This window comes from Babylonia areolata, chromosome 34 (assembly GCF_041734735.1).
Source record: "Babylonia areolata isolate BAREFJ2019XMU chromosome 34, ASM4173473v1, whole genome shotgun sequence".
In the NCBI taxonomy this organism is placed as follows: domain Eukaryota; kingdom Metazoa; phylum Mollusca; class Gastropoda; order Neogastropoda; family Buccinidae; genus Babylonia; species Babylonia areolata.
In genome coordinates, this window is record NC_134909.1 from 4823036 (window position 1) to 4850967 (window position 27932).

Here is a 27932-nt window from a genome sequence, read left to right on the forward strand (position 1 = left end):
ATAATTCATTTACGTTCTTGTTCGCCCACCAACACTTATATTCTGCTCTGATGCTTACAATACAGAACATTTTTTTTCCATTCGGTAACTTAACTGCCAGCGGCGTTATAAACGAGGGCTGCATTGACTAACTTCGATTGCTTAGACACGAAAAGCGATGCCGGCATCACCGCTGTACGAGAATAGGAATGGGAAAGGTGTTAAGTGCTTCGCCGCATTCCCGCACTGCCCAAGGTGACCGCTGCGGCCGCTCCACTGACAGTCTTAATTCTGTATGCAAACATAGATCTCTGTGCATCCAGAAAATGGGCAAATTTACGCGAGATCGGCACTTCGGCGATACTACATCAACCTAACAATCAATTCCTGATCCATCCTCTCTTCATCGATCACATATGCTGTTCCTTTGGCAACTGAATACATCATCAGGTACTGCGGCACAAGACGTGCAGACGATACCGCTAGCAGACGACACGAAAGCAGACGACAGCTGACAGGCTCAGATGATTGTACTCTGTGAAGGTGAAAGGGACGAACGGGGAATCTGTGTAGTGTTGAAACAACAGAGGTCGGAATGCCATAAAAAAATCCATATTTAGCGTCACTTCCTGTCAGTATTTAAACGGCATAAAACCCCCAAACAACACCACTACTCTCAGTGGTCGCGGGGCCGGCCAGCACAGCGCCATTTTGTTCAGACTGCGCTTGATCACGTGACGACACTGTGACCGGAGCGTCCTTTGAAAAAATCCATAGGGATTGCTTCAAACAGCCTGTCTTCATTTTCTTCACCTCTTTCGACAGTGGCTGTCCGTATTGGCACATCTGTCACATCAGGTGGATTGCTAATACATCTTTCGGACGGCGGTCGAAAGGATTTCGCAAGAACAGCAGAAGATTTTTTCTACAGTGACGTCATTTGATTGACAGCTCTGCTCACTTACTCTCGACCACCCTCTTGCACTGCTCGCAGACTGTTTCAGTTCAGAAAGGATGGCGTCGAAGGCAGGAAAATCGGTAAGAGATATGTTTGATTTTGTACTAAGAATTGTTGTGTTATGAATGATAAGATTGTTTCCTTGTAATTTTGATGATATGTACTGTAATGGTCCATTTCTTTTCTTAGTTTATCTCTGGCCTGATCATGAGCATCTCAGGAGGGCATCTCTATTGATCTTCAAAATGGCGATGAATTGGAATTTTCGCCAGTTCGTCACATAACTACCTGTCGCGTTGAATATCAGCACAACTCCGTGATTTCGTAATGAACGTGTTGCCGTGAACCACTGGTTTCTCTCTTCCTTTTCGAAAAAAAGCTTGTTCCCCATTTTCTCTATACGGACTAGTGCCAGAATCAGAAAACTCATAAATATTCATAAATCAGTGTCGGTCGCAAAACGATCGGCAGGCGAGGACTCGATACCGCAACAAGACCGACTCTGTTTAATTGAGGACGAAGTGGATATTTGGTGGAAAAGAAGAAAAAGTAAGCATTGCTCGTTGGGTGACATGTAATGAAAGGGGATGGGCGTGGGGGGTCATGAATGTATTCCATTGTTCCTGTATGCGACAGGCGTGCGGACATCGTGAGCCTGCAAAGGTGACTGTCTTGGAAAAGTCCTTCGGATGACTTTCCCGCAAAAAAGCGGCCCGGCCCACATATCTCTGTCTCACTCTGTCTCTCTGTGTCTCGCTTTGTCTCTGTATGTCTGTCTACATCTCGTTCTGCCCGCTAGTATATCTTTTTATCTCTCCTTGCAAGGTCTTACAAGTGTATGGGGGAGGGGTGGGGAGGGGGGTGTATGCGCATGAGGGGTAGGGTGTGTAGGGGGTAGGGTGTGGGGAGGGGGGCGGAGGGGGGGGGGGATTCCGTAGGTGTGTACGTTTGTTCATTTGTTTAACATCGATCTACAAACTTTATGTGACTTTAGATTAAAATCCATCCCCATGCCATCTGTCCCTCCTGTCATTACAACTACTTTCCCCATACTTCTCTCCTCAATCTTCCCACCAAAACTGCCCCTCTCCCCCTCCCCTAAAAAAAAAAAAGAAAGAAAAAGAAAAGTGTGTGTGTGGTTGTGTGTGTGCACTTGTAAGGACTTGGAAATTTAATTTTAAAAAAAAAGAAGAAAAAAAAAGATTACCTGAAATGTAATTTTAAGGCTTGATTTGTCTAAAATCTTAAAAAATAGAAACAGCTAAGCTAGACTGGTACATGTTTTGGGGAAAAGGTTCTTGTTTTTTATGTTTTTTTTTTGTTTTTTTTTGGTGTGTGTGTGTGTGTGTGTGTTTATGTTGAATGCATTATTATTATAATTATTATTATTATTATCAATAACTGAAATTTTAAATCAAGGTTTCCCTCAATTATAAAAAACAAAACAAAAACAAAACAAAAAACACCACAACCAAATTGATTTTATTTTGCACTTACTTCAGCTTCAAAATAATGTTGTTTGAACTTTATCATTATGTTTTTAAGAAAGACTTTATCAGTAAATATCTGCCATCAAATCGCACACATATATCATATATGCATACATATAATACTCACACACACAGCTACTCACATATTTATGCATGCGCGCGCGCACACACAAACACACACACACACACACACACACACACACACAGAGCAGACATGACAATATTGCTGCAGATATTTTGTCAGGCTTTGATTATGATGGTGGCAACATTAACCTCAGGTGAAAATGAAGGCACTCTGTTTTTCACTCACATTCAGTAAATTCAATGCAGTGTTTTCTTCATCAGTTCTGCACCACATCTAAGCACTACTCAAATATCACTGCACATGTTTTTTCACTAATGCTTGGCCACCTGTTTGATCAAATTTGTTGTTTCACCTGAAACTTTCCATCCCTCCCCCTCTCTCTCTCTGTGATGAAACAAGAACCATTCATTGGAAACTGTAATGCTGTATGACAGACATGTCAGTGTTGATTTGTTGAATCACCATTTGATATTCATTATAAGATTGAATTACATGTTAGAAATTAAACTTAATTAAAAGAATAATTTACAGTTCCATACATCAGTTATACAGTGAGAGATGAATCAGGAGAGGGAGAGAAAGAGTGGTTGAGACAGAGATAGAAAGGGGGAGGGAAAGTATAATTTTTAACTGGTAGAACTTTGAAAAATGCTTCAGCGTTTATTGTACAAAAAACAGCATGTATATTGATAGCTATATACACGGTTGTCCAAAACTCAGACCTCTTAATCCTATATCAGTTTGATACCAGAATCACTAACAATGAATCCAAAGTCACTGAAGATGCAGAGAAGGAGAAATGTTCATTTTGTTGATCTTATTCTGGATGCCACAAACATTTCAGTTAAGTACATTGATTTTCCAGCTTACTGTTGTGCTTCTCAGAAAGGGCATTGGTGATATTAAGTACACAGGCCATTCATCATTTCATATCAGATGAGAGAAAGAACACATCCTGTACATTGTCTGTACCACACACTTGTTTCACCTGCATCCATGGATGCCTTCCTCTGCTGCTTCAAAAGGTGCAAATTAAGGAGAGTTTCTGTTGTTGTTTTTTCACATGTGGAATCGTTGTAGACTGTAGAGGGGGAAGAACAGGAGGTTCGGGAGGGGGGGAAGGGGGTGGGGGTAGAGATGGGAAACCAAACAAAAAACAATGCATCCTAATTTTGTTCAGAAAGTGCTGAAGAAATTAAATAACACATTGTCACTCTGAAGGATTTTTCTTTCTAATCTAGTATGCCAGTGATAGTTGGAAATAAAACTGCCAAAACAGCTTTCAGAGTCCAAAAGGTAGGGGTCAGTGCTGAAATGTTCAAGGAATAATGGCACTGGCAATGTCAGTGGCATTAAGCACACTGTGTTCCACTTACCAGAATTAAATTCACTGTCCTATACATTTTCACATGATGTCAGTGGCTCAAAAACAACAGAATTATCTTTTTCTCCCTTTTATTGTTTGTTCTTTATTATCTTAAGAATGAGGCAGAAAAATGTCCTGTGCCCCACCTTTTTTCAAGTGTCATAAGCCAGACATGTGGTACGCACCTTCAGTACAGGTGAAAACCAGAGTGACATTGGGACAAGGTAACTCTGTTTATGACCCCAGCAGACAGTGGAGGAAAGTCACCTTGATTTGAAGGAGTGGGAGTGGGGAGCTCTCCGATGACAAAGTGACGTCAGTTGTGTTAGTATAATGCTAGTCCTCAATTTGCCCATTGTTTTGCTCTTATGTTTAATGTTTGTGTCCCATACAGCATTGATTTTACCTACTTTTAGTTATAATTTACCACACAAAGAATAATAACGGTTGCTTTTTATTAGGCAAAAACACAATATTCAGACCATTGCTGTGGCTTATGCTGATTATCAGCTGGCAAACAGGGATAAGAGAAATAAACCAGAGACTTCCCCCAAAATGAAGCGTATAGTCCATTTATGAACCATTCACACAGTAACAATGGGGAAACAAATGTGAAATATGAATAGCAATCATCTCTTAGACTAAAGAGCCTTCTTCATTTTTGAATAAAGGTAATTTAGTACAAAAGAAATTGTCACATCATTTTCTTGTTACTTTTCTTTGAACAAAAAGTCAACTTTATCATTATTGTCATCGTCAGTGAATCAGTCATCATCATCACCATCAGTATCGTCATCCATAGCCAAGATTGTAATGTGGAGTAATGGTTACAGTGTGATAGTGACTGTAATGTGTTCACTGTTGGCTGGACAGGAGAGTTACCGCTATGCAGTCACACCAGGGGGTGATGACAAGAAGAAGAAGAAGAAGAAGAAGGGGAAGGAAGAGCTGGATGACCTCAAACAGGAACTGGAGATGGATGAGCACAAAATCCCCCTTGAGGAGCTGTATGATCGACTGGGCACAAATCCCAACACTGTGAGTGAACTATGTGTCTGTATGTGTGTTATTTTTGTCTCTGTGTGTAGACACGTTTGGGTTTTGTGTGTGCGTTTGTGGATGGTAGAGGAAGTTTACATGTACCTGTGTATGAAATATGTCAGTGTATAAGAATGTACAATGTGTTCATGTGTGCAAGCTTGCAATATTTATGTGTGAGAAAAACACATAACTCATTGACATGTTTTGAAATTTTCTTTTGTAAAACTAAAAGTGATAGTAGTTTAGTTAGTCTGTGAGCCTGTTCTTTCTGCCTGACAGGGCTTGTCACCAGAGAGGGCAAAAGAAGTCTTGTTACGAGATGGTCCAAATCAGCTGACACCACCCAAGACAACACCAGAATGGGTGAAATTCTGTAAGCAGCTGTTTGGTGGTTTCTCTTTGTTGCTGTGGATTGGAGCTGTGTTGTGTTTCATCGCTTACAGTATCCAGGCCTCTGCCTATGAGGACCCACCAGGCGATAATGTAAGTGCTTTGGGAAAACAAACTTTGTGTTTGAACTTTGGTGCAGATATATTTCTTAACAAAAAGGAAGTGCAGTGTATTGTCCCCTGAGTCACCATTTTCATTTATCAATGGAAAACGTAAAACAGACAAAACAAAACATTTTTCCGCTGACTGTGCACCTCTCTCCCACCTCTAAACTACACTCCCCTCCCACCAAAGGCATCTGCCCTTCCCCCTGAATAAAAATAAACAAAACAAGAATGATAGTAAAACAGATCACTTTAAATGTCATTCTTTGATCTCTGTATTTTCTGTCACAGTAATTTCGGATCTGAGATACTCTTGTTAAACATCCTTTCAATGCTGTGTGTTTTCTTCAGTTTAACATCTATTCACTATAAGTGTTTTTAGACAGAAAGGAGTAAAGTAGTGTATGAAGGAAAGGGAATGCATGTGAATATTAGTGTAAAAAAAAAAAAATTCCATGTTATGTATCAGAGGAAAAGTATATTATAAGAAAAAGTCTAAAGAGGTTGTGGTGTGCATTGAATGAGTTGTCATGGGAAGGAGAATATGTTTATGCATATCAACAAGTATTAACCTACAACAATGTAAATATAAATAACAGTATTAAATATAATACATCAAAGGAGGATACCAACTGGACTGGAGTTTAAAATTTCTGAAAACATTCTAAGCAATGAATAATCATTCAAAATCTTTTCAGTGGCTAATGAAATATTGGAAGAAAAGTCATCAACTACATCTTTTGGAAGTAAATGTCTTATGCTCGGACAATGAATGAGTAGATGGCTTATAGTTATTTGCTTACTGCATATACATTTTATATGCTGTGTGTGTGTGTCTGTGCGTGTGCGTGCATGCGTGTGTGTGTGTATGTGTGTGTGTTTACAGCTGTACCTGGGTGTTGTGCTGACAGCCGTAGTGTTGGTGACTGGTGTCTTCTCCTACTACCAGGAAGCCAAGTCCTCACGGATCATGGACTCCTTCAAAAACCTTGTGCCACAGGTTAGAAAGGGGTTAGGGGGTTTTTGGGAACTGGGTGGGTGGGAGAGGGAGGTAGGGAGGGAGAAAAGTTTTCATCTGAATCAGCTTGATATTTAACTTCTTCTGTGCCTCATGAGGGGAAATTTCTGGTAAGTTCTGATGTTCTTGAAAGTGCCCCATGACAGATAAATCTGTCCTTATCAGTGCAGGAAGATTTCCTGTCTCTTTTCATATCAGGGTTTTCCAATCTGCACAGTAAGAAAGCTTTATATATCTGCTTTAATAATCATGAGGAGCAAAACCTACTTAGAGGTCATTTCAGGATGTTATTTTCAGTACCTCTTAGGGTGTAGGTTTCATGTCAGGCATTGGTCATTGACTCATACAAATTTGAAATGACCGATCAGTGTGGCAATATGTTGGTCACTAGACTCCAAAAAATAGCATTTGTTTCTGTTGGATGTGCATTTCAACATTGAGCAGATAAGCATTGTAAAGAAAAAGGAAATCAAAACTTGTACTGAGCTTGGAAATGAAATGAGCTACTGAAACATATTTGGTGCAAAACTAAAGTACGCGAAAGTATGCAACTACCACAGAATGAGGAACAATAACTCCTACCACAGAATGAGGAACAATAACTCCTACCACAGAATGAGGAACAATAACTCCAACTACAACAGAGGGCATGAGCCATTGGTTTCGCTGTGGTGGAAATCCCAAACACCCCAAAACAAGAGGGAAATGGGAACAATTTGTACACATTGCAAAAAACCCAACCAATGGAGGAGAGTCTGCAGAAGTCGTCACACTGTCCACAAGTTAGCTGCTGATTCAGAGTCAGATTTTGTACCAGAAGTAATTGTGATCAACAGCGCTTTGGTTGACAACACCAATGATGACAAATGGAGCCAAATCATGTCAGTCCATGGGAAAATTATCAAATTAAAAATTGACTCTGGAGGAAGATGTAACACACTCACAATCTAAGACTACGAAAAAGTTCCCCACTGCCCTGAAATCTGTTCCTCAGATAAAATTCTGTGCACCAACACTAGTCACAATATCCAGCCCATTGGCACAGCAGGTCTGCAGGTCCTCTGCAATGGGAAAATTGTCAGTGCCCAATTTGACGTCATCAACACTGACCAAGAGAACATAATTTCTTTCACAACTGCAGAAAGTCTTGGTCTCATTGCTGGCCTGTCAGCAATGGATTCTGGAGTGAACGCTCACACCACACCCTGCTTTAATGAGTTTCCTGAGCGACAGCATGTGCATGACCATTTTTGCTTCATTATTTTTGCACCCTTAATACATTTTCAGGGTATTTTCATGTTTTTATAACCCAGCATAAATGATTAATGTGCATTTTACGTTCTGCCTGTGTGTACACAAGGAGATAAGTACAGGCACAAACGGGTTGGCACATTAGATGGATATGGCAGAATAGGATATCTTGCAAGATATTTGCAACTGTAAAGATGGATTTGCACAAAGCAGAGAAATATGCTTGCCTAAAACTGGTATTAGACACACATATGCAAATAAGTCAGTACAATTTCCACCCATGCAATAGAGACTTGAATTTTCATTTAAAGAAATTTGGTGTATTTTTCTCTAAAAATCTTTTTTACCTTCCCATGACTGGGAGTTAACTATACTGTCAGCATTGAACATATGATAAATATATACTTTTCATTTTTCTTCAGTAATCTTATATGCTTTTGTGCACTGTATTGATTTTTGTGATTTTTGTTGGTGGCTGTTTTTTTTTTTCAAAAATTGCAAATAGTTCTAGGTGCCAAAGGGTTAAATGTGGCATTGACATGATTTTCACTTGCAAGGCAAGATCACTTCATGTGATTGTTAGTAGTTACACCGAAACTGATTTTTTGTGTGTGGCTGTGTTGCACAGTTTGCTGTTGTGCTGCGCGGGAACCAGAAGCTGAGTGTGAAAGCAGAAGAACTGGTGGTTGGTGACATTGTGGAGTGCAAGTTTGGCGACCGAGTGCCAGCTGACTTGCGGGTCATCACCGCTCATGGGTTCAAGGTGGACAACTCTTCCCTGACAGGAGAGTCTGAGCCTCAGTCACGATCCGCGGAGTTCACCCATGAGAATCCCTTGGAAACACGCAACATCTGTTTCTTCTCGACCAATGCTGTAGAGGGTAACGGTTCTCTGTCTTTCTCTCTTTACCTTTCTCTGTCTTTCTCCTTTGCCAGTAATGGAAACCAGATGCTATTTGATAAACAAACTCACAGAGATATATTTAGTTCATAGTGTCAGTTTGTACATACCATATTCATAACATGTCAGACTAGGGTGGTGCTCTCAGTGTAGCGATGCGCTCTCCCTGGGGAGAGCAACTTGAATTTCATACAGAGAAATCTGGTGTGACAAAAGTGTAATACAATACAATACAAAACAATGTAAATTGTGGAGGAGGCTTGTGTCTGTTCATGCTTTAACTCAGTTGTGCTGTTCTGCATACATGTATGTGGAGCACGACCTTCATGTTGAAGCTGCTTGGCTTATATTTAAGTGTAAGAATTTTGCAATTTTGACTGAGACCGAAACTCTTTAAGGGAAGTAACATACGTTTGCAAATGACAGTTTGATGTTTCTAAATGAATTTCCCTCCCGTGACCATGTCCAACACTGACCGTTTACGTGTGAGAGTCTGTTTAAAAGATGAACTAAATTTAGATTTGATACGTTTAGTAAGATGGTAGCTAGCCTCTTGACTCAACACTTCAGACTGTAAAAGAACTGATGAATTAGTGTTAGAACAAGGCTGGGATGAAGAAGATAAAGAAGAAGAAGCTTTTGTAGTGTTTTTTTAGTGTTTCAAATGGATACCAAGGAGCCCAACAAGTATTATTTGTGACAGAATAATGACAAGAAGAGTATGGTGACCAGCATCCCAAAATCTGTGTTTCTTGTGACTGTTCAGATACATTTTTATTTAGACTGGAATAGTTATATCTGCATCAACATAGAAGAGTTAATATTTATAATATGTTTTGCACTTTCTTTTGATCACTTATTTGCCTGTGTGAGTGTCTGGGTCGATTTTTTGTGATTTTCATGAAAAATCATGCAATTTGTGGGTGCGAAGCGCAAGTCTGCCACTTGATTAACTTGTATAACAACTCCAGGGAAGTGGCCTGGAATGGAGGCATGTGTGCTGGTTAACCCACTTGTCCCAGCTCTCCCAGAACTAACCAAATATACCCCATGTAAAGGGAAAGAACTCATGCAATTTTTCATGAATAGTAGACTAGTTATGAAAATTGAATAAGAACATAATTACCTTTTTTTGTTGTTGTTGCACTGAGTTGTTTTTCTTGTATTCTGGACATGATAAAGTTGAAAAACACCTTGTTTGTTGTGAAGAGAGATAACATATTCTTGTGTGTTGTGAACATGAACAGGTGTAGAACAGGAATAACACCTTGCTATTTTGTGAACATGTAAGGAACAAGAATAACACATGTGTTGTGAAAGGTGTAGAACAGGAATAACATATTGTGTGTTGTGAACAGGTATGTTGTGTGTTGTGAACAGGTATAGAAATAACATGTTGTGTGTTGTGAACAAGTGTAGGACAGGAATAACGCATTGTGTGTTGTGAACAGGAGTATAACAGGAATAACACCTTGCTGTGTGTTGTGAAAAGGTAGAGAATAGGAATAACATTGTTGTGTGTTGTGAACAGGTTAAGACCAGGAATAACACCTTGTGTGATGTGAACAGGTGTAGAATATGAATGACACGTTGTTGTGTGTTGTGAACAGGTTAAGACCAGGAATGACATGTTGTGTTGTGAGCAGGTGTAGAACAGGAATAGCATCTTGTGTGTTGTGAGCAGGTGTAGAACAGGAATAGCACCTTGTGTGATGTGAACAGGTGTAGAATATGAATGACACGTTGTTGTGTGTTGTGAACAGGTGTAGAACAGGAATAGCACCTTGTGTGTTGTGAGCAGGTGTACACCTTGTGTGTTGTGAGCAGGTGTACACCTTTTGTGTTGTGAGCAGGTGTACACCTTGTGTGTTGTGAGCAGGTGTACACCTTTTGTGTTGTGAGCAGGTGTAGAACAGGAATAGCATCTTGTGTGTTGTGAACAGGTGTAGAACAGGAATAACACCTTGTGTGTTGTTGTGAACAGGTGTAGAACAGGAATAACACCTTGTGTGTTGTGAACAGGTGTAGAACAGGAATAACACCTTGTGTGTTGTGAGCAGGTGTAGAACAGGAATAACACCTTGTGTGTTGTGAACAGGTGTAGAACAAGAATAGCATCTTGTGTGTTGTGAGCAGGTGTAGAACAGGAATAGAACTTTGTGTGTTGTGAGCAGGTGTAGAACAGGAATAGTATCTTGTGTGTTGTGAGCAGGTGTAGAACAGGAATAGTATCTTGTGTGTTGTGAGCAGGTGTAGAACAGGAATAACACCTTGTGTGTTGTGAACAGGTGTAGAACAGGAATAACACCTTGTGTGTTGTGAACAGGTGTAGAACAGGAATAGCATCTTGTGTGTTGTTGTGAGCAGGTGTAGAACAGAAATAGCACCTTGTGTGTAGTGAACAGGTGTAGAACAGGAATAACACCTTTTGTGTTGTGAACAGGTGTAGACCTGGAATGTTTTGTTGTGTGTTATGAACAGGTGTATATCAGGAATGATTTTGTTGTTTGTTGTTAACAGGTGTAGAACAGGAATGACATGTTGGTGTGTGTTGTGAACAGGTATAGAACAGGAATGACACTTTGTTGTGAGCAGGCGTAGAACATGAAGGACACGTTGTTGTGTGTTGTGAACAGGCGCAATACTAGAATGGCATTTTTATTGTGTTTTGTGAATAGGTGTAGAAGAGGAATAACACCTTGTGTGTTGTGAACAGGTAAAGAATAGGAGTGACACCTTGTGTGTTGTGAACAGGGACGTGCCGAGGCATTGTGGTCAAGACAGGTGACAACACTGTGATGGGGAGAATCGCCAACTTGGCTTCTGGCCTGGAAGTGGGAGACACACCAATTGCCAAGGAGATTGCTCACTTCATCCACATCATCACTGGTGTCGCCGTTTTCCTTGGTGTGACCTTCTTCATCATTGCTTTCATCCTAGGCTACTTCTGGTTGGACGCTGTCATCTTCCTCATTGGTATCATCGTCGCAAATGTGCCAGAGGGACTGCTGGCCACTGTGACAGTAAGCTTTTCAGTTTTGAACTCATGGTGAAAAAGAAATGAAATGCAGATCTTCTTGATTAGATTTTTTTCTGGTCACATTAAATTTCTATATCACATTAGCATATGGCACCAGTGGATAAACCAGTGGATTCAAACAAAACATTCAAAAGTGATGTCCAGGATGTGATGTAGAAGACTGTTTCCCAAACTTCACAAACTGATTCACTTCTCTTCCCCTGTCAGAGAGCATGAGAGAGGCAAAGAATATGTCACAGGTAAGGAAGGTACCTGGAAATAGCATCTTCATTCTTCATCATTGTTAAGAGTACTTTCTTTTAAAACCAAAATAAATAGCCCCAAATCCTCTGCTAAATTTTCAAAGGTATATTTGCTTTGTGTACTCTTGTAGAAAACTGCTTCATACAAACAGTAATTATATTTGGACTTTGCTTAAAATCTATGTGTGTTTATGTGTGTGTGCATGTGCATGCATGTGTGTGTGAGTGTGTGCTTGCATAAATGTGTATGTGAATCTTTTGTTAACCACCAGTATCAGTTCAAAAAGTTCAAAACTCTGCAGCATGACTCACTCTCAAAGCTAAGAAATGTCAACACATCACTCTCCAACTCGTTTCCCTTCACTGGCTCCGCATTCAAGCACAAATACAACAGAAACTCTCAGTCCTTTGTCACAATTTCTTCACTGATTCTTGCCCTATCTTTCGGGTCTACTTTCTGTCTATTCACCATCCAGACAACTTTGTTCTTTAAATGACAAGCGCACACTGTCTTTTCCAAAGATTTGTGCAAAAAATTACGGTGAACATTCCTTTTCTTTTGTTGCACTCAAACGGTGGAGTTCGCTGCCCTCACACCTCCATCACACCCCAACACCCACATTCAAGACAGCACTCAGAACATATCTTTTTAAACTGTACTCATTTCACTGCAACTTTACCTGCACATGCTTGCTGTGATCTTATTGCCGGATGTGCTCTTTGTGTTGATTGCATGAATTCGTGATGGGTTTTTTTATGGGGGGTTTTGTGATGCTGGTTCCTTGGTGTTTATTTTTGACTTTGAATGTGATGTGCCTTGTTTTGCTGTGGTTTGTCCCTGTGTGATTTGAGACTGAGATGTTGCCTGTGTTGAATACATATTTTTTATGTTACTTGGTCTTAAATTTGTATATTTTTGCAAATGTCATATGGGATTGTGTTACTTTGTACATATTTTTACATTACTTACTCTTCAATCTGTGTATATTTTATTGTAAAGCGCGGTGAGCCCTTTCTGAGATGGGGGTACTGAGCTATTTTAGCCTGTTTTTTTTTAATTATTGTTATGATGATGATGATGATGGTTGTTATTATTGTTGTTGTTGTTATCATCAGGCATTCTAGATGGGTGCTGTAGAGATTTACATTATCATCATTTTACACATATCCTACTGTAAAGCATAAAGAAACTGCCTTGTGAAAACAGGATAAACAGGCAAGAAAGGATAGAAAGAAAAAAAGAGAAATAAAGAAAAGAATGGGTGGAAAAATAAAAGAGAAATAAAGAAAGGATGGAAAGAAAGAAGAGAAAGAAGGACAGCATTGATGGTTCTGTATGGATTGCCAACAGTGGGACTGAGGACTGCAACAGAAAAACCCAGGTGTAGTTGTGCGTGGAGGACTCAGGTTGAGAAAAACCCAGGTGTAGTTGTGCGTGGAGGACTCAGGTTGAGAAAAACCCAGGTGTAGTTGTGCGTGGAGGATTCAGGTTGAGAAAAACCCAGGTGTAGTTGTGCGTGGAGGATTCAGGTTGAGAAAAACCCAGGTGTAGTTGTGCGTGGAGGATTCAGGTTGAGAAAAACCCAGGTGTAGTTGTGCGTGGAGGATTCAGGTTGAGAAAAACCCAGGTGTAGTTGTGCGTGGAGGATTCAGGTTGAGAAAAACCCAGGTGTAGTTGTGCGTGGAGGACTCAGGTTGAGAAAAACCCAGGTGTAGTTGTGCGTGGAGGACTCAGGTTGAGCGGGATGGAAGTGATGCCCAGGAAATGTTGCAGGTGATGGGGCACCAAAAAAAAAAAAAAAAAAAAAAAAAAAAAAATTAGGAAGAAGTAAAATCAGACCCACAGATAAGGAAATGAAGACTTAGGTCATATGCAAATATGCAGTGTTTTACCTGGTGATATTTCAGGTGTGTCTGACACTGACGGCCAAGCGGATGGCCAGCAAGAACTGCCTGGTGAAGAACCTGGAGGCTGTGGAAACCCTGGGCTCCACCTCCACCATCTGCTCTGACAAGACCGGAACCCTGACCCAGAACCGCATGACGGTGGCCCACATGTGGTTTGATGGCCGCATTGTGGAGGCTGACACCAGCGAAGACCAGTCCAGTGAGTGAATAGGTTGAGACATGCAGAATGTCGTCAGCTGCCATTGGACAGGTTGAGACATGCAGAATGTCGTCAGCTGCCATTGGACAGGTTGAGACATGCAGAATGTCGTCAGCTGCCATTGGACAGGTTGAGACATGCAGAATGTCGTCAGCTGCCATTGGCAGGCTAAAGATCACTACCTGCCCATTCCTGCCCTGAGCTCAGTGTGTGTGTATGGAGCATTGAAATCATTCTCTGGTTTTCATGACAGGTGTACAATGTAATAGTGATAACTATGCCATGCAGATGCCACACACAGTGTGATAGTGATAACTATGCTGTGCAGATGCCACATATGCTGTAATAGTGATAGCTATGCCATGCAGATGCCACATACATTGTGATAGTGATAACTATACTGTGCAGATGTCGCATATGGTGTAATAGTAATAACTGTGCTATACAGATGTCACATGCAGTGTGATAGTGATAACTATGCCATGTACATGCCACATACAGTGATAATGATAACTATGCCATGCAAATGCCACATACAGTGTAATAGTGATAACTATCCCATGCAAATGCCACATACAGTGTAATAGTGATAACTATCCCATGCAGATGCCACATACAGTGTGATAGTGATAACTCTGCCAAGCAGGTGGCACATACAATGTGATAGTGATAACTATACCATGCAGATGCCCTATACCGTGTGGTAGTGTTAACTGCTGTGATTATGCCACACACAGTGTGATAGTGATAACTATGCTGTGCAGATGTCACATACAATATGATAGTTGTAACTATGTTGTGCAGATGCCACATACAGTATGATGATGATAACTATGTTGTGCAGATGCTACATACAGTGTGATAATGATAACTATGCTGTGTAGATGCCACATACAGTGTGACAGTGTTAACTATGCTGTGAAGATGCCACATACAGTGTGACAGTGTTAACTATGCTGTGAAGATGCCACATACAGTGTGATAGTGTTAACTATGCTGTGCAGATGCCACATACAGTGTGACAGTGTTAACTATGCTGTGAAGATGCCACATACAGTGTGACAGTGTTAACTATGCTGTGCAGATGCCACATACAGTGTGACAGTGTTAACTATGCTGTGAAGATGCCACATACAGTGTGACAGTGTTAACTATGCTGTGAAGATGCCACATACAGTGTGATAGTGATAACTATGCTGTGCAGATGCCACATACAGTCCCAATGATCCCACCTGGATGTCCCTGGCCCGTATATCTATGTTGTGTAACCGTGCTGAATTCAAGGGGAACCAGGACAATGTTCCAATTCTAAAGAGGTATGTGCTTTTACGTGTGTATTGTCTGTCTGTCTGTATGTGTCTGTATGATGTTTGTGTCTCTCTGTTTGTGTCTGTATGTTTGTTTGTGTGTGTGTGTGTATCTGTATGTGTGTATCTGTATGAGGTGTCAGGTCAGGTCATTAGATCTGCTACTGGTAACCTGTAATCCAGTACAACCTGTTCAGGGTCGGGTTGCCGGCGACTAAACCGGCACTCCCACTGCTCCCTTCCGGGACTGGTGAGGCGGGTGGCTAGACACCCTTATGGAGATCCATAAAAGAGCGTCGGCTCAGGAGAGCCACCGACAGCCATCTAGCTCCACTGTGCTGTGTGCATGCCACACACAGTTGGCTCCCGGGGTGTGTCTACCCATGCATGCGAAGTCTGGATCCGGCAGAATCTGCGGAAGAAACCTATCGGTTCAACGGAGAGGAAGGCGGTTACAGCAACGCACTGTGGAGTGCAGAGAGCAAGATGAGACACCGAAAGGATATCTTGGTCATCCACTGCATCCGTGCTCATCCTCCAGTCGTCTTGACTTAGTCTTGCCACTGGAAATTGGTGGACCCGGACGAGAGAGTGAGGTCGACGTTGCGCAACTCCTCTTCACTTTAAACAAACTCATCGCGCAAGTCATCAGTCATCCAAAATGACCTTTCATCCTTCATCATTTCATCACCGCCAAGTCCTGTGGCGACAGGCGAGCGACGAAACGACAGGTGTGGGTACACTGGCAGTCGCAGCCGCAGACCTGCACGCAGGCAGCTCAGGCCATAGGGTCGTTCTTCGTCGACAGGAGCAGCGATGGAGCTCGGCAGCCGTCTGAGCGTCTGAGCAGCCCTCTTTAGGAATGCACTGCTCACCTCCCTGGCATGAGGAAGGGGCTAGAAAAGGTGCCCTAATAATTGCCTGCTCCATATCACCCTGGCCAGCATACCACGGCTGGCGGGAACCCTACATCAGCGGTCGAAACAAAAAGAAAGAAAAGAAAAAAAACAAGGATCGTTCCTCTCACCATTGGTGCTTGGAACATAAGGACTCTCCTGGACAGAGATAACGCGGACAGACCCCAAAGGAGAACGGCACTAGTTGCATCCGAACTCGCCAGATACAACATTGACATCGCAGCCTTGAGTGAGACTCGGCTTGCAGGCGAAGGCGAGCTCTGTGAACGGGGATCTGGTTACACCTTCTTCTGGAGTGGACGAGGAAGCGAAGAGCGACGTGAGGCTGGCGTTGGTTTTGCAGTAAAAACAGCACTTGTCAGCAAGCTAGCTGGAATCCCAAAGGGAGTCAACGATAGGCTTATGACCATGAAACTCCCGCTGGCATCTGGCCAGAAGCACCTCACCATCGTCAGTGCCTATGCCCCAACCATGACCAACCCGGATGAAGTGAAGGCGAAGTTCTACGAGGACCTTCACTCTGTCATTGCTGCTATCCCTAAAGCAGACAAGCTCATCATTCTTGGGGGACTTCAATGCTAGAGTTGGCTCTGACTACATCTCCTGGGATGGAGTGATTGGAAAGCACGGTGTGGGCCACTGCAACCCAAATGGATTGCTTTTGCTTCAGACTTGTGCAGAGCACGAACTGCTGATAACGAACACAGTTTTCTGCCTCCCTACCCGTAACAGGACGTCATGGATGAACCCACGCTCAAAGCATTGGCATCTCATCGATTACGTCATCGTCAGGAAAAGGGATAGGCAAGATGTACGTGTAACAAAGACCATGTGCGGCGCCGAGTGTTGGACAGACCATCGCCTTGTAGTCTCGAAGCTGAATATTCGAATCCAGCCCAAGAGACGCCCCCAAGGCCAGAAGGCTCCAAAACGGCTCAACTTCGCTAAGCTGAATAACATCACCATCAAACAGTCCTTTGTGGAACTGCTGGAAGATCGTCTGGAATCCGTCTCTCTGGACAACCAGAATGTGGAGTCTGACTGGAGGACCCTGCGTGAGCTGATCTATAGTACAGCTTCAGAGACCCTGGGACCCATGACCAGAAAGCACAAAGACTGGTTTGATGAAAACTGTGATGAAATCAAGCAGCTTCTGGATGAGAAACGCCGTCTGCATCAAGCCTACCTGAGCAACCCAAAGTCCACATCAAAAAAGGATGCGTACGATGCCATCTGCAGGACTGTTCAGCAAAAGTTACGCCAGATGCAGGATAAGTGGCTGAGTGACAAAGCTGATGAGATCCAGGGATATGCTGACAGGCACGATATGAAGAGGTTCTATGATGCCTTAAAAGAAGTCTACGGCCCCACATCCTCAGGATCATACCCCCTCCTCAGTGCAGATGGGAATACCTTGATCACCGAGAAGGAGAAAATTCTCGAACGCTGGGCTGAGCACTTCAACAGTGTCTTAAATCGCCCTTCCTCCATAAATGATGAAGCCATAGACCGTCTCCCACAAGTCCCCATCAACGAAGCACTGGACGATCCACCAACACTTCTTGAGACCCAGAAAGCAATCCGTCTGCTATCCAGTGGCAAAGCACCTGGCTCATACTCCATACCAGCAGAGGTCTACAAGGATGGAGGCACTGTGCTGACTGAGAAGCTCCATCAGCTGTACTCACTCATGTGGAAAGAAGAGACGATCCCTCAGGATTTCAAAGATGCATCTATCATTCACTTGTACAAGCGAAAGGGGAACCGGCAAGCCTGTGATAACCATCGGGGGATTTCCTTGCTCTCCATCGCAGGCAAGATACTTGCCAGGATCCTACTAAACCGCCTCACAGCACACCTTGACCAAGGTCATTTGCCTGAGAGCCAATGTGGATTCCGGAAAGAGCGCGGAACCACCGACATGGTGTTTGCTGCAAGGCAGCTGCAAGAGAAATGTCAGGAGCAAAATGTTGATCTGTTCTCCACCTATGTCGACCTCACTAAGGCCTTCGACACCGTGAGTAGAGAGGGACTGTGGAAGATCATGGCCAAGTACGGATGCCCTCGGAAATTTATTGCCTTGGTCAGCCAATTCCATGAAGGCATGCAGGCTCGAGTCCAGGACAATGGCGAAACATCTGCTCCTTTTGCTGTCACAAATGGTGTCAAGCAAGGCTGCGTCCTGGCTCCAACGCTGTTCAGCCTCATGTTCTCTGCAATGCTTACTGATGCCTTCAGAGATGGCGATGTTGGAATCGGCCTAAAGTACCGAACAGATGGCAAGTTGTTTAACCTCAGAAGGCTTCAAGCAAAAACGAAGGTCATGACAGACATCATCAGAGACTTTTTGTTTGCTGATGATTGTGCCCTCAACGCTGGATCTGAAGCTGACATGCAACTCAGCTTCGACAAGTTTGCCACTGCCAGCAGGAACTTTGGCCTTACCATCAGCACGAGGAAAGCTGAAGTTCTCCATCAGCCAGCCCCAGGGAAACCCTACATTGAGCCCAACATCACAGTCAACGGTCAGAGACTCAGTGCGGTGGAGCGGTTCACATACCTTGGCAGCACACTATCACGAAATGCGACCATCGACGATGAAGTGAACGTCAGGATTGCAAGAGCAAGCGCAACTTTTGGCAGACTCAGTGCAAATGTCTGGAACAGAAGCGGCATTAGTCTTGAGACCAAGCTAAAGGTCTACAGAGCAGTAGTTCTCCCCACACTACTGTACGCCTGCGAAACTTGGACAGTGTACCAACGACATGCCAAGAAGCTGAACCACTTCCACACAACATGCCTCAGGAAGCTACTGAACATCAAGTGGCAAGACAGGACCCCAGACACAGAGGTGCTCGCAAAAGCCACCCTTCCCAGCATCTTCACCATCCTGATGCAGTCCCAGCTTCGCTGGGCTGGACACGTGGCGCGCATGCCAGACCATCGGCTGCCCAAAAGGCTCTTCTATGGCGAGCTGCAACAAGGGAAGAGATCACACGGAGGTCAGAAGAAGCGCTTCAGAGATACTCTGAAAGTCTCTCTTAAAGCGTTTGATATCAACCCTGACTCCTGGGAGGAATCTGCAGTAGACCGTGACAAATGGCGCGCTGCTGTGCACAAAGGCGCCAAGTTGTGCGAGGTCAACAGGACTGCTGCAGCTGTTCAGAAGAGGCAGGCCAGAAAGTCACGGGCAAACAAGCCCCCTGACAATGATATGCCTGTCTTTGTCTGCCCCAACTGTCAGCGAACATTTCGTGCACAGATTGGACTATTCAGTCATCTGCACATTCACAGATAGATTCATGTGCATCCTCCCCCCCCACCCCACCACCACCACCACCACCCTCCTCCCATCCCCCAGCTGGATGACAACTATGGTCATCATCGATCTCGATGGACACACCACCATCTCTGACATTTGTGTCTCTGTGTGTGTGTGTGTCTGTATGATGTTTGTGTCTCTCTGTGTGTGTCTGTATGATGTGTGTGTGTGTGTATGACTTTTGTGTCTGTATGTATGTGTGTGTGTATAATATGTGTCTGTATCATGTTTTTGTCTTTATGGTGTGTGTGTGTGTGTGTGTGTGATGTTATGTGTGAGTCTGCATATGTTTGTGTGTATGATGTTATGTGTGTCTGAATGATGTTTGTATTTGTACGGTATTTGTGTGTGTATGTGCATGTGTGTGTGTGTGTTGTCTTCCTGTTTTATGTTATGTTTGTCTGTATGATGTTTAAGAAAAAAATCAGAATCAGTTTTGTTGTCAATTAAACCTGAACAAGGTTTATTATACTTATACACACCAATAGTCAGTAAACAATAAATTCTTATCCTTATTCTTCTTTGGTCATGGGCTGCAACTCCCATGTTCACTCGTATGTACGCGGGTGGGCTTTTACTTGTACGTGTATGACCGTTTTGACCGTGCCATGTAGGCAGCCATAATCTTTTTTCAGGGGTATGCATGCTGGGCATGTTCTTGTTTCCACAACCCACCGAATGCTGACATGGATTACAGGATCTTTAACTCACTCGTGACGACAAGTTTTCTCCCTTGCTTTTCCTGACAGACGGCCCATTTGTAAGGGTTTGGAAAAAAATTACAAAAAATACAAAATACAGAGTAAGAAAATGAAACTTTCAGAACTGGTTTATTATGTGTTGAGCTATTACATATATAAAAAAAAAAATTTCTCATCTTATTTTTACAGTTTTGTCATATGTAGAAAATACTGCCAATTTTTCATCCTGAATCACCATACCCATGCTCGCTTTCTGCATTAAATTCACTTTCTTCTTCATCATCATCCACCTCCTCAATGTCCAACCCTTCAGTTTGTAGCATTTCAAGTAATTCGGCAACCCTAAAACGTTGCCGTCGCTGCCTTGTTCGCTCCACAACAGTTTGAGAAGAGCCCGCTTTGCTAACAGGCTGGCACGCGAGCAGACGACCGGTCAGTGACTTTGTCAGCGTGTGTGCGAGATGGGCCACACATGGCAGGCTGGCCAATCATACCATTCGATTGTGGAGTGACCCAGAATAGCACACTCTGCTTGGCTAATCACAAAATCATGTGTACAGTGCGTGATGGATTTTTATTTCTTGAAAATGCTATTCCATTCCGTCTTCTGAATTCGAATACATTTTATGTAGGAATGCTCACGCATTCCTTCGTCTGGAGAGAGTTAATGTGTGTATTTGATCTTATGCTTGTGTGTACACACAAAGGGGGTTCAGGCACAAGCAGGTCTGCACATATGTTGACCTGGGAGTTTGGAAAAATCTCCATCCTTTACCCACCAGGCGCCATTACCGAGATTTGAACCTGGGACAAACAAACAATAAATAAACTAAACATAACAAGGAATTCAACTACTTGTCTGTGTGATGCAGTTTTAGCAACAGTTGTAAACAAACTTTCAGAAAATCTGCCCAAAAATTTGTCTTCCAGCATGAGCTGACTGGGTTAAATAGTCGTTGGAAGGTATTTTTGTTGAATTGTTTGTATGAATTTTTCTCTCTTTTTTGTTTGAAAAGTCCACAAATACCAAAGAGATGATATTCAGTCGTTTGACATTATATGCACTTCCTAATTTCTTTTGGGATGTTAAATTATCTACCCTTTTCTATTGTGAGATCATGACAGTATGTTCTTGATTTGCACTGTGACTGTTTTATAATAGATAAGATATCCTTTTGTAAATAAGGTTTGGTTCTGTACCCATCGGTAATTTTATTATAAAATTGCATTTTTGATTTATCTATATTCAGATATGTTTTCCTTCTAAGATAAATCATATTTTTGTTCTAGTTTAGTTGTAATATCATTCTTACAATGTTAATCCATGTTACCTGTTGATCTTCTGTGTAAGCATATCATTATACGCAAGTTTAACATACAGACATGTGTGTGTCTCTGTTGTGTCTGTGTGATGTTTGTGTGTCAGTACATTGTTGTTTGTGTGTGTCAGTACAGTGTGTGTGTGTGTGTGTGTGTGTGTGATGTTGTTTATGTGTGTCTGTATGATGTATCTGTGTATCTATATAATGTTTGTGTCTGTATGTCTGTGCATCTGTATGGTATTTGTGTGTGTCTAATTTGTCTCTGTGTGTCTCAGTGATGTTTGTGACCATGTGTTGGTCATGAAGATAGTGATTTATGATGCACTTTTTTTTCCTTTTGCTGATTTTCATAGGTACAGATGGGGCATGTGTTTTGGCAATGAAATAGGAATTTCTCTAATTACTAACTACTGTTTATACACACTAATGTGTCTGTTTTTTTAAAAATATATTATTATTTCCTTTTTATGTACTCTTTACAAAGATATATATGTCGTTTTTTGTTATGTTTGGATGAATTGAGAAATTATAAATCAAATACTGAGTACAAAGATATTGAAAAACAAACAAACAAACAAGAATTTGTCAAGAAAGTTTTTTTGTTTTTTGTTTTTTTATATTGCTATCTGTTTTTGTGTCTGTTTAGTGCCTTTCTGAGAAATTATGATAGAACATGGTACATATAAGCATCATAGAACATGATGTGTAAACATACAGACTGGTCACAGACATAAGAAGACTGCCTGTGTCTGTACATGGGAGACAGAAAGTGTTGCTTTGTTTCCTGGGATTGTAAGATGTGAATGTGTCTTGTGGATATTTGCAGGGAGTGCAATGGTGATGCCTCAGAGTCAGCACTTCTGAAATGTTCAGAGCTGTCCATCGGAAAGGTGACTGAGTATCGTCGACGCAATAAGAAGATTGTGGAGATCCCCTTTAACTCCACCAACAAGTACCAGGTACACCCATGTGCCAAGTATTATGTACTGCATGTTTCTGTACTGCCTCCCCTCGCCCACTTCTTTTCTTCAGTAGTTGACTGCCATCATCAGCAAGCAAAGAAAAATAGAATGAAAACCAAAGGAGGGTTAGTGGTTTTCCCCTTGTGCATGTAGCATTCAGAACAGAAGATTCACCCAAACTTGTGTAGGAGATGTGCTGGTGGTGATATTTCTGGTGTTGTTTGTCTGTTCACACTGAGGTAATGGACTGTCAGATAGGATCCTGTCTGTTCACACTTGGATAATGGACTGTCATATAGGATCCTGTCTGTTCACACTGAGGTAATGGACTGTCAGATAGGATCCTGTCTGTTCACACTTGGATAATGGACTGTCATATAGGATCCTGTCTGTTCACACTGAGGTAATGGACTGTCAGATAGGATCCTGTCTGTTCACACTGAGGTAATGGACTGTCAGATAGGATCCTGTCTGTTCACACTGAGGTAATGGACTGTCATATAGGATCCTGTCTGTTCACACTGAGGTAATGGACTGTCAGATAGGATCCTGTCTGTTCACACTGAGGTAATGGACTGTCATATAGGATCCTGTCTGTTCACACTGAGGTAATGGACTGTCAGATAGGATCCTGTCTGTTCACACTGATATGATCAACTATGTATCAAATCTTTACATGGGTTAAATGAAGAGCTTAGTACTTTCCTCTCTTCTGTTCTAGACCCTTCAGTCTGTGTCTTTTTCGAGCTGCGATGTTTGACTTGTCATGCTCCGCACACACCCTCCAACCTACGTTTTTTTCTTCCTTCATTTTGGCAGCTGACAGCTGTTATTTGTATAAATGTCAGTCCATGAACCACATCATAAGACTGTAAAATCTGTCTCTGTTTCTCTTATGTCTGTCTGCCTGTCTGTGAACAATACATTTGATTATTTCAGCCACTTCCCCAGATAAAATGTGTGCTGTTCTCCATAATGAAGATGTGAACTGGCAGCTGCTGGTCTGTTACTGTGCTGGGTTGCATCAGGCAGCTTGTTCATCACCGTTTTGTTTGGTTGTTTTGCCAAAGTGTCATGGCCACTGATCAGATTCTCTGCCAGACATGAACCCATTTCCTGTTTCCCAGTTGAGAGACTTGCAGTGCTCCACGTGCAGGTGTCAATCCATGAGACAGATGACCCCAACGACCCGCGCTACCTGCTGGTGATGAAGGGAGCCCCAGAGAGGATCATGGACCGCTGTTCCACCATCCTGCTCAACGGCAAGGACCAGCCGCTGGATGACAACTTCCGCGAGGCCTTCAATGCTGCTTACCTGGAACTGGGTGGGCTGGGAGAACGTGTGCTGGGTAAGAGAACATTTTCTCACTTTTTTTCCTGTCTAGTCAATGTGTTCCTCCCCCTGGATCTAAATGTTGCAGGGAATATTTTCAGAAGCAGTGAGACAGGCTGTTTCGGTGTCTTTGTGGAAAGAGGTTTCTCTCACTCTGCTGCATCTCATTTTACAGTGTTGACCACAGGGACCAGAATCAAGAATCTGTTTGCTTGTGATTTTTTTTTTTAAGTCAATATCAAAAATCAAATTAAAAAGTTGAGATAGCTGTCACTTTTGTTCAGACTAAGAAATTAACAAAAACCATGAGGGAAAAGCAGTATCAGTTGTAATTTTGGGTATCAAAGAGAAACCAGAATTTTCCTCTCTACCAACTTACAGTATCAAGTGCTTAAAACATTTTTCACAATCTCCATTCATCCAAAATCAGTATGACTTTTCAGTGTTTCATGCAAGAAAGAACACTGGTCTCCTGTTTGCCTGTACTTATTTGTGTCAAGTGTGTATGCCTTTTGGGAAAAAAAGTGTGGAATGATTTCAATCCTGTGTGGCATTGGACAGGTTTCTGTGACTATTTCTTGCCCACGGAGCAGTACCCCCCTGGCTATGAGTTTGATCCTGAAGGCCCCAACTTCCCCATCACTGGTCTGCGCTTTGTTGGCCTCATGTCAATGATCGACCCTCCTCGTGCTGCCGTTCCTGATGCTGTGGGCAAATGCCGCAGTGCTGGCATCAAGGTGATCATGGTGACAGGCGACCATCCCATCACTGCCAAGGCAATTGCCAAAGGGGTGGGCATCATTTCAGAAGGCAGCAAGACTGTGGAGGACATTGCTGCTGAACGAGGAACTCCCGTGGAGGAGGTGGATCCTAGGTGAGGCTCTGCTGTTTCTTTTTTCTACTTTTTCCTTACATCCACCAGCTTTCTGTCATTTGCATTACACCACATTGAACTGAGATCTCTTGAATTGATACTTTCTCTGCTAGTGCTGTATCAAAGCAAAACTTTCCATTGGGATATCATTGCTGCAGCTGGCCAGTTACAGCTAGCCACTTTGTGTTGTCTTTTTCTGAGAATGCCAAGAACCTTAATGCTCTGGTAGTCATACTGATTGCCAAGAAAAATATGCTTACTTTGCAGCACACAACAGCCTTGCATAACCATGCACTTCTGTCAGTCCAGTCCTCACTTGATGTTTGTTTGCTGGTGTTCACAGTAAGAATAATTGAAAGTACAAGTTAAGGTATGTTGAGGTATGAGGACCTTGCCAACCTTTCCTTGTTACCGTTATGAGCTTCTGGTTCTTATGACATGTTCATGGCACATACATTGATACTGACTTTTATCTACTTATATATATACCATAAAGTTCGGTCTGTAAGCCGCAACTTTTTCTCCCAGCTGCAACCTCTGTGGCTAATACAATGATGCGGCTTATATGAGGATTTTAACAATCCTGGGAGTGTCACGTTCTTGTCTAAGCTTCCCTTCAAGTTCAACTCACCAAAATCATGATTTCTGTCCATGAATTTTTGGATGAGCTTCAGGTTACTGTGCTAACTGTTCACGATTTAAAAATGAAATCCGCACACATTAAAGCCTTCAGATCAGCATTCAGGTCTACTCTTCTCAAGCACACACCCTCATCATGCTGAAAACACGACGAAATGCCTATGATGCAGCCTTCAAATTCAAGGCGATTGACCTAGCAGACGACAGTGCAAGCGACGAACCAGCAGCGACCTCCACCTTGCATTTATGTTCATCAAGTGAAAGTGAGGCTGAAGTCAGTGACAAGATGGCGGAGAAAGCTGCGCCAGTTCTTTTCAGCTCGGACACTGAAGACGAAGATTTCAGTGGATTCAGTGAGCAGGACGGTGTTGAATAAATTTGACTCTCCCTAAATTATGGACCTTATTTTCGTTGTGTTTATTTTTTGTGTGTATGTGGCACTAGCAGTATTTTTGTTTGCTTTTCTTTGTGTTGTTTCCGCTTGTGTTTATTTCATAACCTACAGTATTTACAGCTTTTCTGTAGTATCGGTATGTGTTCCGGCGGACTCTGCAGAAGAAACCTTCATGGTTCAATGGAGAGGAAGGTGGTTGCAGCAGAGCACTGTGGAGTGCTGAGGGCAGGATGAGGCACATAGGACATCCTGGTCATCCACTGCATCCGTTTCCATCTCCAGTCGTCTTGACCTCGTCTTGCCACTGGATACAGACAGTCTCGGACAAGAGAGTGAGGTCGACGGTGCGCAACTCCTCCTCACTATAAACAAAGTCATCACGCAAGTCATCAGTCATCCTTCATCCCATACCATCATTTTCCCCCAAGCCCTGTGGCGACAGGCGAGCGACGAAGCGACAGGTGTGGGTACACTGGCAGTCATAGCTGCGGACCTGCACACAGGCGGCTCAGGCCATAGGGTCGTTTTTCACTGACTGGAGCAGCGGTGGAGATCGGCAGCCCCCTGAGCGACTGAGCAGCCCTCTTCAGGACAGCACTGCTCACCTCCATGGCATGAGGAAGGGGCTAGAAAAGGTGCCCTAAACATTGCCTGCTCCACACCACCCTTGTCAGCATACCACGGCTGACGGGGACCCTACTCAAGCGGTCGACACACAAAGGAAAGAAAGAAGAAAACAAGGAGCACCCCATTGACCATTGCCACATGGAACATGCGTACGCTTCTGGACAGAGGCAACTCAGCCAGACCACAGAGACGCACAGCACTCATTGCGAGTGAATTAGCCAGGTACAACATTGACATCGCTGCCTTAAGTGAGACCAGACTGGCAGAAGAAGGCAAACTCTGTGAGCGAGGCGCAGGCTACACCTTCTTTTGGAGTGGTCGCAGACCTGAAGAGAGACGTGATGCTGGAGTTGGCTTTGCAGTGAAGACAACCCTTGTTGGCAAGCTGGCTGGCCCTCCGAAAGGATCTGACGGGATCCTTGAGAGATGGGCTGAACACTTTGACAGCGTACTGAACCGCCCTTCCACCATCAGTGATGAAGCCATCGACCAACTCCCCCAGGTGCCAGTCAGTGAGTCGTCGGATGCCATTCCAGCTTTGGAGGAGACCCAGAAAGCTATCCGTCTGCTATCCAATGGCAAAGCCCCTGGCTCAGACTCCATTCCAGCTGAGGTCTACAAAGAAGGTGGTATGGCGCCGACTGAGAAGCTTCATCAGCTGTTCCAGCTCATCTGGCAGCATGAAGCAGTTCCACAGGACTTCAAAGACGCTTCCATCATACACCTGTACAAGCGCAAAGAAAACCGTCAGGCCTGTGACAACCATCGTGGAATATCCCTGCTGTCCGTCGCAGGCAAGACTCTGGCCAGAGTGCTACTCAACCGTCTCATAGCGCACCTGGAGCAAGGTCTCCTACCAGAGAGCCAGTGTGGCTTCCGGAAAGACCGCAGGACTATCGACATGGTGTTTGCTGCCAGGCAGCTCCAATAGAAGTGTCAGGAACAGAATGCCGACCTTTACTTTACGTATATCGATCTGACCAAGGCCTTCGATACTGTTAGCAGAGATGGCCTTTGGAGAATCATGGCGGAGTACGGGTGTCCCAGAAAGTTCATGACCATCATACGGCAACTACACGATGGGATGCTGGCCCGAGTCCAAGACAACGGAGAGACTTCAGAACCATTCCCTGTCTCCAACGGAGTCAAGCAAGGGTGTGTTCTTGCCCCCACCCTGTTCAGTCTCATGTTTTCAGCCATGCTGACAGATGCCTTCAGAGACGCTGACGTAGGCATTGGAATCAGGTACTGCACAGATGGCTCACTCTTTAACCTCAGGAGGCTTCAAGCAAAAACCAAGGTGAGGACAGACACCGTCAACGACTTCCTGTTTTCTGATGACTGCGCTCTCAACGCTGCCACCGAAGCTGACATGCAACACAGTGTCGACAAGTTCTCTGCTGCCTGTGACAACTTTGGCCTCACAATCAGCACAAAGAAGACTGGGGTGATGCACCAACCAGCTCCAGGAAAGCCTTACATTGAACCAAACATCTTCATCAACGGGCAACGACTGAATGCGGTAGACAAGTTCACATACCTGGGCAGTACACTCTCTCGCA

At 43.3% G+C, this 27932-nt stretch overlaps 1 protein-coding gene across 1 annotated transcript in view; it reads left to right on the forward strand.

Moving 5' to 3' along the window:
* The first annotated feature begins 627 nt into the window (after positions 1 to 627).
* LOC143277435 (sodium/potassium-transporting ATPase subunit alpha-B-like) overlaps positions 628 to 27932 on the forward strand; it is a 51379-nt gene continuing 24074 nt past the window's right edge. Inside the window, exons 1-11 of the mRNA XM_076582247.1 lie at positions 628 to 1017; positions 4752 to 4916; positions 5199 to 5402; positions 6300 to 6413; positions 8311 to 8563; positions 11338 to 11606; positions 13774 to 13972; positions 15177 to 15288; positions 22368 to 22500; positions 23660 to 23852; positions 24398 to 24710. Coding sequence (XP_076438362.1) covers positions 994 to 1017; positions 4752 to 4916; positions 5199 to 5402; positions 6300 to 6413; positions 8311 to 8563; positions 11338 to 11606; positions 13774 to 13972; positions 15177 to 15288; positions 22368 to 22500; positions 23660 to 23852; positions 24398 to 24710 — 1979 coding nt within the window. The 5' untranslated portion in view covers positions 628 to 993. The remainder of the gene's footprint in view (positions 1018 to 4751; positions 4917 to 5198; positions 5403 to 6299; positions 6414 to 8310; positions 8564 to 11337; positions 11607 to 13773; positions 13973 to 15176; positions 15289 to 22367; positions 22501 to 23659; positions 23853 to 24397; positions 24711 to 27932) is intronic.